General features: G+C 44.5%; 1 protein-coding gene across 1 annotated transcript; it reads right to left on the bottom strand.

The window, feature by feature from the left end:
• Positions 1-8,220: 8,220 nt before the first annotated feature.
• On the bottom strand, positions 8,221-9,153 carry LOC309568824 (olfactory receptor 5V1-like; the record flags this gene model as incomplete). Its single annotated transcript, XM_082274610.1, has 1 exon — positions 8,221-9,153. The coding sequence occupies one exon, from the start codon at positions 9,151-9,153 to the stop codon at positions 8,221-8,223; it is 933 nt and encodes a 310-aa protein (XP_082130736.1).
• Positions 9,154-13,556: the final 4,403 nt, after the last annotated feature.

Raw genomic sequence — 13,556 nt, 5'->3', positions numbered from 1 at the left:
CCAGGCTCTAGTGTTCCTGTGGGATGCGCCTATGAATGCGACTCTCCTGGTGGCCAGGGTCTCGACCGTGGGCATTGTTTTAAGACGCATGGTCTGGTTGAAGAACTGGTCGGCTGATCAAGCTTCTAAAAAAGCCTTAGCTTATCTCCCTCTTCTGGGAGACAGGTTGTTTGGTGACTCATTGGATGAGTTGATCAAGGGCCTGACTGGCGGGAAGATTTCTCTTCTTCCTCAATCCTCCAAGGGTAAGACACCCCCTCCTAAGCAGGGTCCCTCCTTTTTCTGCTCATAAACATTTTTATCTTGCCTCGGGTAAGCTGTTCAGAACTTCTGTAGATGTTCAGAAACCCTGGGGCAAGTCCAAGGCCGGTCAGTCCAGTGCTGAAGACAAGTCCGCTTCAGCATCAAGGGGCACCCTCACCCATCTTAGGGGTGGGGGGACGTCTGCGCTTCTTTCAGGAATCCTGGACTTCATTCAGGACAAATGGGTTCACAAACTGGTTTGTTCTGGGTACAAGATCGAATTCTGGTCCCGGGCCAGGGGACAGGTTTTTTCAGTCAAATCTTCACCTGTTTCCGGAGCGTTTGAAGGATCTGCGGTAGGATGTGCGAGATCTCCTGGCTCAAGGAGTGATTGTGCCAGTTCCCCAACAGGAACGCTTTTAAGGTTTCCATTCAAACCTGTTCACTGTTCCCAGAAAGGAAGGCAAGGTGCGTCCAACCCTGGACCTCAAGGCTCTGAACCGCTTTGTGCGGGTGCAGAAATTCCAAATGGAGTCCATTCGGTTGATGGTGGCATCTTTGAATCAGGGGGATTTTCTGGCTTCCATTGATCTCAAAGATGCGTACCTCCACGTCCCCATATTCGAGGGACATCAGCGATTCCTCCGCTTTGCGGTGGCAAAGGAGCACTTTCAATTCATGGCATTACCCTTTGGTCTCGCCTCGGCTCCCAGAGTTTTTACCAAGGTCCTAGCCCCTGTGCTGGTCTTGTTGCATCAACGAGGTATCTCCATTGTGGGGTATCTGGACGATCTCCTGTTGGGAGCAGTTTCCCATTCGGATCTGCTGGAAAACATCTCCATCGCATTTCGGACCCTTCAGGACTTCGGGAGGATGATCAATGTCACCAAATCTGCCCTGGCTTTGTCTGTGCGGGTCACCTATCTGGGGCTGATCCTCGACTCTGCTCTGGCGAGGGTCTTCCTTCCCTTGGACAAGCTTCAGAAGTTATAAAGGGCAGTCTAGTTGCTGATGGAAGCCGATCAGTCCTCCTTTCAGGCTTGCATGAGGGCCCTGGGTCTGATGGTCTCGACCTTTGAAGCGTTGAAGCGGTCCCGTTTGTTCATTCTCACACGAGACAGCTGCAGAAAGAGATTCTGTCAAAATGGAACAGAGGTCCTGGGTCATTGGACCAGAAGATTCGGTTGAGCCATCTCACGAAATCTGCTCTCTCTTGGTGGATCCAGTCACCTGTCCTGTGCCATTGCAAGTCCTTCCTGCCGGTATTTTGGACGGTGGCCACCACGGACGCCAGCCTATCAGGCTGGGGTGGAGTGCTGGGGAAGCCCTGTGCTCAGGGGACTTGGGCATTGGAAGAGTCTACCTTATCAATCAATATTCTGGGGCTGAGGGCAATCAAGCTCTGCCTGCTTCACTGGATGAGTCGGCTACACGGCTCTCCGGTTCGGGTCCAGTCAGTCAATGCCACGGCCATGGCTTACATCAATCAAGGGGGCACCAGGAGTGCCCTGGCGGCCAAGAAGGTGGCCGATATTCTGGTATGGGCAGAACACAATGTTCCGGCTCTTTCCGCAGTCCACATCCCGGGTGTGGAGAATTGGAAAGCGGATTACCTGAGTCGTCAGGTGTTGGATCAGGGGGAGTGGTCCCTGCATCCGGAGGTGTTTCATCTCCTGTGTGTCCGGTGGGGGACCCCGGACGTTGATCTGTTTGCGTTTTGTTGCCAGGTCTCGGGATCCTCTGGCCAACGCCACAGATGCTCTGGTGGCTCCTTGGAGTCAGTATCGCCTGATCTATGCCTTCCCTCCGTTCATTCTCCTGCCAAGGTTTTTTTGCAGGGTGGCGATGGAAGGCATTCCGGTAGTTCTGGTGGCCTCGGTGGTCTTGGTACACAGAGCTGGTAAAAATGGTCGTGGATCCTCCATGGCGTATTCCTTTGCGGGAAGATCTACTATCTCAAGGACCGATCTTCCATCCTGCTTTACGGTCGCTGGTTGTAACGGCTTGGCTGTTAAAGCAAGGTGTTGAGGGATAGAGGTATTTCTGATTCTGTGATTCCTACCCTTTTGAAGGCCAGGAAGTCAACATCTAGGAAGATATATCATCGTACGGAAATCATAACTTTCTTGTTGTGAATCGCTGCAGCTGCACCGTCGCTTTTTTCTATAGCTAGGGTTTTGGCCTTTTTACAAAAAGGGGTTGAGCAGCGCTTGGCATTGGGTACTATCAAGGGCCAGGTTTTCGGCCTTGGCTGTTTACTTCCAAGGTCCATTGGCTACTCATAGTTTGATTTGCGCCTTCGTTCAGGGGGTGCTTCATCTGGCCCCTCCGAGGAGATCCCTGTTACCGCCGTGGGATCTTAATCTGGTTTTGTCTGTTCTTCAAAAGCCTCTTTTTGAGAATATTAGGGAGATTTCTCTGCTTTCTTTGTCACAGAAGGTTGCCTTCATAGTGGCTATCACTTCTGCCGGCAGAGTCTCTTGAGTTGGTGGCGTTGTCCTGTCATTTGCCTTATTTGGTGGTCCACAGAGATAAAGTGGTCCTCTGACCTAATCCGTCCTTTCTTCCTAAGGGGGTGTCGGATTTTCACCTGAATGAAGACACTGTGTTGCCTTCCTTATGTCCTAAGCCTAAACAGCACAAGGAAGTTGTCTTGCACTCTCTGTACGTGGTTTGGGCGATAAGGGTTTCTCTGATGGTTACTGAGTCCTTCAGGAAGTCGTACTCCTGAAGGACAGTCCTCGCAAAGGTTTGGCTGCGTCCGCCGCGACCATTTTGAGATGGATCAGGCAGACAGTTGTTCAGGCTTATTCAATCAAGGGTCAGGTTCCTCCTTTCCCTGTGAAGGCACATTCTAATAGAGCGCTAAGTGCCTCTAGGGCTTTTTGCCATCAGGCCTCTGTTGTACAAGTTTGTAAGGCAGCGACTTGGTCGTCTGTGCACACCTTCACCAAATTTTACAAGGTGGATTTGTTGGCTTCTTTGGATGCCTCTTTTGGCCCCAAGGTTTTGCTGGCTGCTGTTTCATAAGAGAATGTTTGGTTGAGCTCCATCTTGCCCGGTTGTCTACGTTTAGCTTTTTGGAGTTGACGTTACTGTCTGGTTGCGTTTTCCCACCCCTCATGCCTATACTACTTTGGGACGTCCCACTCAGCTCATGGAGATGAGGCTGCGTCTGTCGATGAACGATAGAAAAAATAAGATTTTTGTAAGATCTTACCGTAGAATCTTTTTCTCTGATGTCCAACGACAGACGCAGCACCCGCCCCTCTGGTGTTGGTTCTGTTGTCTTCACTGCTTTTAAACTAAACTGATATGCTGGGTTGTGAAGTGGGGGTTTATGCCTGGAGGGACAGCCCCCTGGGCGTGTGTTTTCAAATTTTCCTACCTAGACTACTCCTGATGGGGGGGGGGGGCATAAACCCACTCAGCTCATGGTGATGAGGCTGCATCTGTCGATGGACATCAGAGAAAAATATTTTACGGTAAGATCTTACAAAAAAAAGTTATTGTTTTTTTTTACTGTAGGACTGTGGGACCTCGCGCTTATGGTGTATATAATCTTTTGTGATTAAAGTGCTTAAGTTTTGTGCAAAAATAATAATTTAAGCTGCTTGCTGCAGTGCTCTTTTTGGAATGATGGTCAGTGATTGCAGCGCTGCTTTAAAATAATTGTGCAAATATGCTTATATTCATATAATCAATAAATCAAAAATTTATTATTTGAATATAAGCATATTTGCACAATTATTTTAAAGCAGCGCTGCAATTACTGACCATCATTGTTTTTTTTTAGTAATGGTAGCGATAAGCGATTTTTAGTGGGACTGCGACATTGCGGTGGACAAGTCCAACACTATGTGACACTTTTTGGGGACCAGTGACACCAATACAGCGATCAGTGCTAAATAATATGCACTGTTACTGTTTAACCACTTAAGCCCCAGCCCTATTTCGGACACTTTTTGTTTACAAGTTAAAACCAGTATTTTTTCCTAGAAAACTACTTAGAACCCCCAAACATTATATATATTTTTTTAGCAAAGACTCTGGAGAATAAAATGTCGGTCATTGCAATATTTTTTGTCACGCGGTATTTGCGCAGCGGTCTTTAAAACGCCTTCTTTTTGGAAAAATTCAGAAAAATAAAATTTCACTGCATTTAAAAATACTAAACAGTAAAGTTAGCCCATTTTTAAGTATATTGTGAAAGATGATGTCACGCCGAGTAAATAGATACCCAACATGTTACGGTTTAAAATTGGGCCCCCCCCCCCCCCCGTGGGATGGCGACAAACTACGGTCAATAGAGATCTCAATAGGCGACGTTTTAACATTTTTTAACGGTTACCAGTTTAGAGTTAGAGTGTAGCTCTTTTTTTTAAATTATTGCTCACACTCTGGCGATCGTGGCGATACCTCACATGTGTGGTTTGAACAGCGATTTCATTTGCGGCTCGACTTCCGTATACGTTTTTATTTGTGCGCAACCTAACGGTGACGGGGGTGGCTAAAATTTTATTTTTTTTCCTATTTATTTTATTTCTTTTTTTAACTTTGTTACAGGTTTTTAAAAAAAAAAAAAATCTGATCACTTTTATTGCTGTCATAAGCAATGTAAACATCCCTTGTGACACCAATATGCAGTGACAGGTACTCTTTATGGAGGGATCGAGGGTCTAAAAGACCCTAGACCCCTCCACTACACTTCCATGTATGCAAAACGCCGAAAACTGCGTTTTTGCATACAGCCGTTTTTTAAATTTGCCGCCTTTTGCAGCACAGTAACCCGGAAGTGACATCATGGACGCCGCCTCCGGGTTACGTCATCAGAGACCCGATCGAAGCCGTTTCCGGCTTTGATTGGGACTCCATCCTGCAGGCAGACGTGCCGGCTGGGTGCTCGGGGCTCCCGGTGGGACAGGAGCCCAGAGCAAAATCACGGTAGGAGCCGGGAGGGGGGGGGGGCGACGTCCCCTCCCGCTCACCCGGGTAACGATCGGGCGGCTCCCGAGCCGCATCGGTCGTTACCGACGGAAAGCCGACCGTCAGCTATAAATCACGGTACCGGGATGATGTCTCTAGCTAGAGGCATCATCCCGGTATACTACCGCAAAGTTTGCCGATGTAGTCCTATGTCACTTTGCGGTAAGTGGTTAATGGTTTTTCTTCCACTCTAATTACAAGGACTTAGCAGCTGGTTCAGCTGCCAGTTCTGGACCCCCAAAATACATCCGATTAGGTTACCGAAGAGAGATGACATTGGACCGATGGGAGTGAACTGGATGGCGAGGATTAACAGGTGAGGCTGGACTAGAAGTCCCCACAGGTGCAAGCGACCACTGGGATAAGGGGACTCAAGTGAGTGTAAATGGCCTTAAGTGGTTCTAAATAGGGATGATCGAACGGTTTGGGTCGACTATCGATTCGACCCGAACATTGGGTGTTCGAAATGCGGCCGAATTCCGAACTTTTGCGGTAAAAGTTTGGAATTCGGCCACCAGAACCGCCCAAAATGCATTGGGACAGGAACTGGGCTTTAAAAGTCCATGATTGGCCCAGAAACATCAGTAAAATGTGATTGGAGTGACTACGGGGTCCAGAGGCCAATCAGCAGTGAATATGCCCCCCATACGCCCCCAAGTATATAACATAGCCCCGCCAAAACTCTAGCACTGTTACACAGAGGCTGTGGAAGAGAGTGGAAGCATTTGTTTTTCTCCTGCTGCTTGTAAAGCTCCTGGTATTTTTGCATTTATTCTTGTATGGATGACCTATGATTTATATTTATGTATGCCATATTATCAAGCATGAATCATATATACAATGTTAGTCCTTTATAGGTCCCCATTTTGGAGTCTTAATAGGACATGTTTATTACACAATGTATCATACATACATGTCTAGCCGTACTCATTCAAAGTCCCATACTCCTCTCCCCCTTTTAACCATACACAACCAGGGATGGAGACAGCTAGACATCTTATTGGATATATTATTGTGGCAGATCTATTCTCTTTGCTTGCCCTACTACAATTTTGGGGTGAAAGACACCCGTTTTGTAGGTCTGCCACTTCTGCCTCTTACATATATATATATAGATATACACATTTTTTCCATTTAATATATAATATACAATTAATTTTTTAATAATCTTCCTCCATTATATTATTTCCCTTTGTTGCTTCTGGTATTTCAACAATCTCTGACAACCAGCCCTTTTTTTCCACACCTATATTTATAATTGACACATATACCATACGTATATTGTGTTTGAGCTTTTCAACATCCAGTCTGGTATGATGGATTAGAGCTGGTTCAGGCTTCCTGTCCGGGGCTGCGATGGGCGGCCAGCCGCCTCCCCCCTGTGCCTGTCTCTGCTTCGGCACCTGGGTTAGGGGGCGGGTCGTCACGCCCCCCATCGGCGCCATGTCTGAGTTGCATAGTGCGTGACGCCCTATGGCGTCACGCTACCATGGCAACCCTTTCCACCTCATGTGACGTCAGTGGGCGGTTTGTTCCCACCGATGTCCGGTCTGACTGGCCGGATATGGGAGGCACAGTGGGAGGCCATATTATCAAGCATGAATCATATATACAATGTTAGTCCTTTATAGGTCCCCATTTTGGAGTCTTGATAGGACATGTTTATTACACAATGTATCATACATACATGTCTAGCCGTACTCATTCAAAGTCAGATACTCCTCTCCCCCTTTTAACCATAAAGCTCCAGTGTCATTTTGCAATTATTAGTGTGAGGAAAGGGATATGCAGTGTAGTCAGGGTACTATATACCACTATAGTTAGATTCAAAAATCTAGTTTTTGTAGGGATAGCTTTAAGTGTCAGGGTGACCGTAGTGTAGTTTAGGGTGACCTGACTCTGCCATGTCAGGGTGACCGTAGTGTAGTTTAGGTGACCTGACTCTGCCATGTCAGGGAGACCGTAGTGTAGTTTAGGGTGAACTGACTCTGCCATGTCAGGGTGACTGTAGTGTAGTTTAGGGTGAACTGATTCTGCCATGTCAGGGTGACCGAACTCTGCCATGTCAGGGTGACCCCACTATGTAGATTATGGGTTAGGGGTATACATATATATATATATATATCAAAAACGACAATTTTTAACAATGTTTTTTTGCCCGATTCATAGTCCCTGGGGCATGACCCAGAACCCTAGGCACTTTTTAGGGGCATTTATTGGGTTTTAGGGCTTCAAAATGGTGTTTTTTGATTCCAGAAGTTCGGGTCCAATTGATTTCAATGGGGTTCTGGAATATGAACCGAACTTTTGGGAAATTCGGGTGTTCTGGTCGAACCAAACTTTTCAAAAGTTCGATCATCCCTAGTTCTAAAGGCTCAAGGTTTTTTACCTTTATGCATTCTATGCATGAAGGTAAAAAACCTTCTCTGTGCAGCCGCCCCCCCCCTAATATTGTGATCCAGCAATGTGCACAAGAGCCTCAGCTCTCTGGGGACAATCCCTCCTCATGGCTGAGACAGCAGCAATGAGGGGAGAGAGGCGGCGGAGCTGAGCCGCGGCTGTGTGTGTGAATGGACACACAGAGCCGCGGCTTCGAAACGTGCCTGCTTGGGTACGCTTATTGCAAGCTGCTTTCTCTGGGGGCGCCCGGCAAAAGGGAGGGGCCAGGAGCATCAGGGGGTGACCCTAGAAGAGGAGGATTGGGGCAGCTCTGTGCAAAATCATTACACAGAGCAAGAAAGTATAACATGTTTGTCATTTTTTTTAGAGTTCCTTAATATCACTCTGAAGTAAGGAAAACTTTACATCGAACAGGATGTGTTAGAGGGGGTGGGAAGGAGGTATAGGCAAAAATATTTGTTCTGAGGGGGGAAGCAGCTTACAGGTCTCAAAGAAAGGAGGATCACTGGGGGGGGGGGGGGGAGTTGGACTTTGAAAAAAAATTCAAAAGTGGATCATTACATTCACAAATGTTATTTTCTTGACACATGATCATTTTAGAGCAGAATATTTCCCGGTAAATGCTTTGTCCAAGGCCCGTTGCACCTCTTGATTCCTCAGACAGTATATAATGGGATTGAACAGAGGGGTGAGAACACTGTACAAAATGGAAGATAGTCGTATGATATCAAAGGATTCCCCAGGTTTTGGACCAATGTAGTTGAAGTTGGCAGTCACGTAGAATACCGTAACCACAATGAGGTGGGAGGAGCAAGTGGAGAAGGCCTTTTTTCTGCCGGCGGCTGAGTGGATCTTCAAAATGGTTGAAATTATCCGAGTATAGGAAGCAATGACGAACAAAAAAGGAGTCATGCCAAGAAAAACACTGACTATATAAAGTAACATTTGACTGGTGTGAGTATCAGCGCAAGAAGCGTTCAACATTGGTGGAACATCACAGAAAAAGTGGTTCACATGCCGATCTTTACAAAAAGTCAGCTTGGATGTCAATGTGGTGTGAAGGACAGAGTTCAAGAATCCAAAAAACCAAGATCCTCCAACCAAATAGGAACAGAATGCCTTGTTCATGACTACTGGGTAGCAAAGAGGATCACATATTGCCACGTATCGGTCGTAAGCCATTGCAGCCAGAAGAAGACATTCCGACCCACCAAGAGAAACAAAAAAATAGAGCTGAGTAAAGCAAAGGTTAAATGACACTCTTGTGTTGCCTGTTAGGGCCATAACCAACATAGCCGGGAGGGTAACGGAAGAGTAGCAGACATCTAATATGGATAAGTAACTAAGGAAAAAGTACATAGGTGTGTGAAGATGGATGTCAATCTTGATGACGCTAAAGATGGTGAGGTTTCCAACAAGAATCATAGTATAAATCGTCAGGATCATCAAGAACAGTAAAACCTGTTCATTTGAAAATCCCAACAAGACAAAACCACTAAAGAAAGTTTGGTTTACCATTCCCATCTCATCGTGAATCAAAATCTATGGTCGAAAAAAGAATTGTGTTAATTTTAAGAGTTGTAGTCTTGGTTTTTGGTCAACTGTTAAAATTTTTTTCCCTGGCTGCTGATGGTTGTCCATCCTCCTGTAAGTAAAAAAAAAAAAGAAAATAATGTAGCCAGTCAGCATGTAAGGCCTAAGTTGGTCCAATTCATCTATCTACTGGAGCTCCTTAAGCCTAGTACACGCAATGAGATTATCAGAGGAATAATTTTCCGTTTTTCTTTTTTGCATGCTAGTCTCCAGATAGAAAATGAAGAGATTACTAAAGTAAGAAAACTCTCAACAACAAAATAAAAACTTGAAAGTGGTGTCATGTTGTATTGTAATTGTATTGTATTTTCAGGATGAAAACTGTACTGAGTAAATGAAAATCGTATGATCTGGTATTGTATGAGAAAAAATTTTCGCGTTTGTCCCTTTGGAAAATTTTGGACAAAAGTTGTGTACTTACGATCAGATTATTGCACGATGGCTTCGAAAGCTGTATTTTATGTATGATTTTCAGGTCGCGTGTATGGACCTTTAGGATTCATTAGGTGTAAATGAGGAAACAGTGTACAGTGCCTTGAAAAACTATTCATACCCCTTGAAATTTTCCACATTTTGTCATGTTACAACCAAAAACGTAAATGTATTTTATTGGGATTTTATGTGATAGACCGACACAAAGTGGCACATAATTGTGAAGTGGAAGGATAAATGGTTTTCAAATTTTTTACAAATAAATCTGTGAAAAGTACGGTGTGCATTTGTTTTAAGCCCCCTGAGTCAATACTTTGTAGAACCGCCTTTCACTGCAATTACAGCTGCAAGTCTTTTTGGGAATGTCTCTACCAGCTTTGCACATCTAGAGAGGGACATTTTTGCCCATTCTTCTTTGCAAAATAGCTCAAGTTCTGTCAGATTGGATGGAGAGAGTCTGTGAACAGCAATTTTCAAGTCTTGCCACAGATTCTCAATTGGATTTAGGATTGGGCCATTCTAACACATGAATATGCTTTTATCGAAACCATTCCATTGTAGCTCTGGCTGTAGGTTTAGGGTCGTTGTCCTGCTGGAAGGTGAACCTCCGCCCCATTCTCAAGTCTTTTGCAGATTCTAACGGGTTTTCTTCTAAGATTGCCCTGTATTTGGCTTCATCTATCTTCTCATCAACTCTGACCAGCTTCCCTGTCCCTGCTGAAGAAAAGCATCCTCACAACATGATGGTGTGTTCAGGGCGATGTGCAGTGTAATTTTTTTGCCGCCACACATAGCGTTTTGCTTTTAGGCCTAAAAGTTAAATTTTGGTCTCATCTGACTTCTTCTACATGTTTGCTGTGTCCCCCACATGGCTTCTCACAAACTGCAAACAGGACTTCTTATGGATTTTTTTCAACAATAGCTTTCTTCTTGCCACTCTTTCATAAAAGGTGCAAATAATATAAATCCACTCGTGCCAACTGAAAAACAAGTGAATAAATAAATAAATTAACAGCTGCTGTTGTAAACCTAATGGTAATATGATGTTTTAAAAACCGCCAAAGTGTGATACTCTATGCAGGCAAAAGCGCTTGCTCTAAAGGTACATAAGAAACCTTGAACCCACCCATGTTTAATAAAAGCTAACATAAATATAACATATGAAAAACTAGGGTAAATAATAGTGCACCTAAGAAACAGTTGTGCCTATGCCCAGTGCACATAAATATCCAGTGACAATAGTCCAAAAGAAGAAGAAGGTCTTCCGTATCCTTCAAAGGAAACGGCTCACTCTTCCTGCCTTGATGGATTGGTGCATCCCAAATGTGAATAGTTCTAATCAAAAAAGGTGACACCCTGCGTGAACAGTGAGTGTAAAAAACTCCCACTCACCAGATGATGTTGATCCTCCTTACCATATGGCATTAGGATCAAAGAAAGCTTAGATAGTCTCCTTGACCAGAATGCGGACTCCAACTGGTCCTTCAGTCCCCCTTCCACACGGTAGGTCAGAGCTCCAAAAATGGATGCAGGAGATAGAAAACAAAAATGGAAAGCCGACTCCACCTCGTGTAAAATTGTAAATAGCCTTTAATAGAAGCCCATTATAGAGGCTAAAAACATATTTATAAAAAAATCTCTCCCACGTGAGCTCCCGCACTGTACAGTGGGAGCAATAAAAGCCGGGTCTGCCAAAAAACGTTGTGCATTCCACCTACAGCGTAGTACATCACAGCGTGCGTCCCAGCTTGACGCATTTCGTCATCAATGTGACGTCTTCAGAAGCTGCAGGTCACGCTGCGCACTCACTCTACATATCCCTATTGCCCCGCCCTCTGCCATTGCAAAACAAAGGGAAACTAGCAGATCCCATGGCACTTCCAGTGTAATAAAATCGTGTGCAAGCGCAGGGGACATTTAACTAAGAAAAGGATGAAACATCTGCAGCAGCAGTGTGTATGGTGGCGAGTGAAGAAATGAATTCATAAAAAATATGTATTCTGTGAGGGATTAGCTCGGGGGCGGGTGTGGATGACCCCTTGGGGGGGTTAGTTACACAGGGAGATAGCCGAGAAGTGGTTGAAAACAACAGTGTATGGTTTTATTCTTGCAATTTTCTTCACACAAATGCAAGCATCAAAACATCCAAATCAAAATAAAACACAAAATAAATCCTTGCCACTGAAATCCTTCACACACAGGAACCTACCTAGGGAGTCTGTCCCCAAAATACTGTTGGGCAGACTTGGCTGATCATAAAGCAGACCATCAATAGTCCATTTATTTTCTCTTCACATAGAAAACATCCATTTGTTTTTCTCTTCACATAGAAAACATTCATTTGTTTTTCTCTTCACATAGAAAACAATCTAAAACCTCACCTTGAGAAGTCTTCAGTCTTTTTATCCTCCTCAGCGCACATCGCTTCAGGAGGCATTCCTCTCCTATACTCACACAGCTTCAGGAGGCAGCAATCAATAGACTTCCTCTGGACAACTTATAGAGGCCTTAATTTCCTCATTCTGAATAGCTGAAGGTTTTTCAACTTCCTTAAACCTTCCTGGCTACCCTTGCAGCCGACACCCTATAGTAATTGGTAAATTGTCTAAACCAAGCAGAAGTGTACTTCCTGTCACAATTCCATAACAATATATATATAACATTTAAAAAAAATATATCTACATGAAAATGTAAAATATAAATCACAGATGAGTAGTGTGCCAATAACCAGGGATGAAGTGATTAGTTTGAGTACACTATTTAGATGACTCCACTTACAGTTCCCTTAATTACTGAACCCTTTCTCAATAACATGCCGGTTCCAATCCTAACAGCCACCTAGTGGTCATAAAATGGATTGGTTCTGCACTGTTCTCTACTCTACTCAGTGGACCCCAAAAATCCATATGGGGTGTATATAATTTTAAAAAATATTAATGATAATGATAATAAAAATGTATATATACAATATATACTGTATACAGTATCTCACAAAAGTGAATATACCCCTCACATTTTTGTAAATATTTTAATATTTCTTTTCATGTGACAACACTGAAGAAATGACACTTTGCTATAATGTAAAGTAGTGAGTGTACAGCTTGTATAACAGTGTAAATTTACTGTCCCTCAAAATAACTCAACACACAGCCATTAATGTCTAAACCGCTGGCAACAAAAGTGAGTACACCCCTAAGTGAAAATGTCCAAATTGGGCCCAAGGTGTCAATATTTTGTGTGGCCACCATTATTTTCCAGCACTGCTTTAACCCTCTTGGGCATGGAGTTCACCAGAGCTTCACAGGTTGCCAATGGAGTCCTCTTCCACTCCTCCATGACGACATCATGGAGGTGGTGGATGATAGACACCTTGTGCTCCTCCACCTTCCGATTGAGGATGCCCCACAGATGCTCAATAGGGTTTAGAAGACATGCTTGGCCAGTTCATTACCTTTACCCTCAGCTTCTTTAGCAAGGCAGTGGTTGTCTTGGAGGTGTGTTTGGAGTCGTTATCATGTTGGAATACTGCCCTGCGGCCCAGTCTCTGAAGGGAGGGGATCATGCTCTGCTTCAGTATTGCACAGTACATGTTGGCATTTATGGTTCCCTCAATGAACTGTAGCTCCCCAGTGCCGGCAGCACTCATGCAGTCCCAGACCATGACACTCCCACCACCATGCTTGACTGAAGACAAGACACACTTGTCTTTTTACTCCTCACCTGGTTGCTTCCACACACGCTTGACACCATCTGAACCAAATACGTTTATTTTGATCTCATTAGACCATAGGACATTGCTCCAGTAATCCATGTCCTTAGTCTGCTTGTCTTCAGCAAACTGTTTGTGGGCTTTCTTGTGCATCATCTTTAGAAGAGGCTTCCTTCTGGGATGATAGCCATGC

Source organism: Pelophylax lessonae, assembly GCF_965119305.1.
Source record: "Pelophylax lessonae genome assembly, chromosome: 12".
In the NCBI taxonomy this organism is placed as follows: Eukaryota; Metazoa; Chordata; class Amphibia; order Anura; family Ranidae; genus Pelophylax; species Pelophylax lessonae.
Note: the sequence above shows the minus strand (reverse complement) of the source record. Positions and strands in the feature narration are given on the sequence as shown.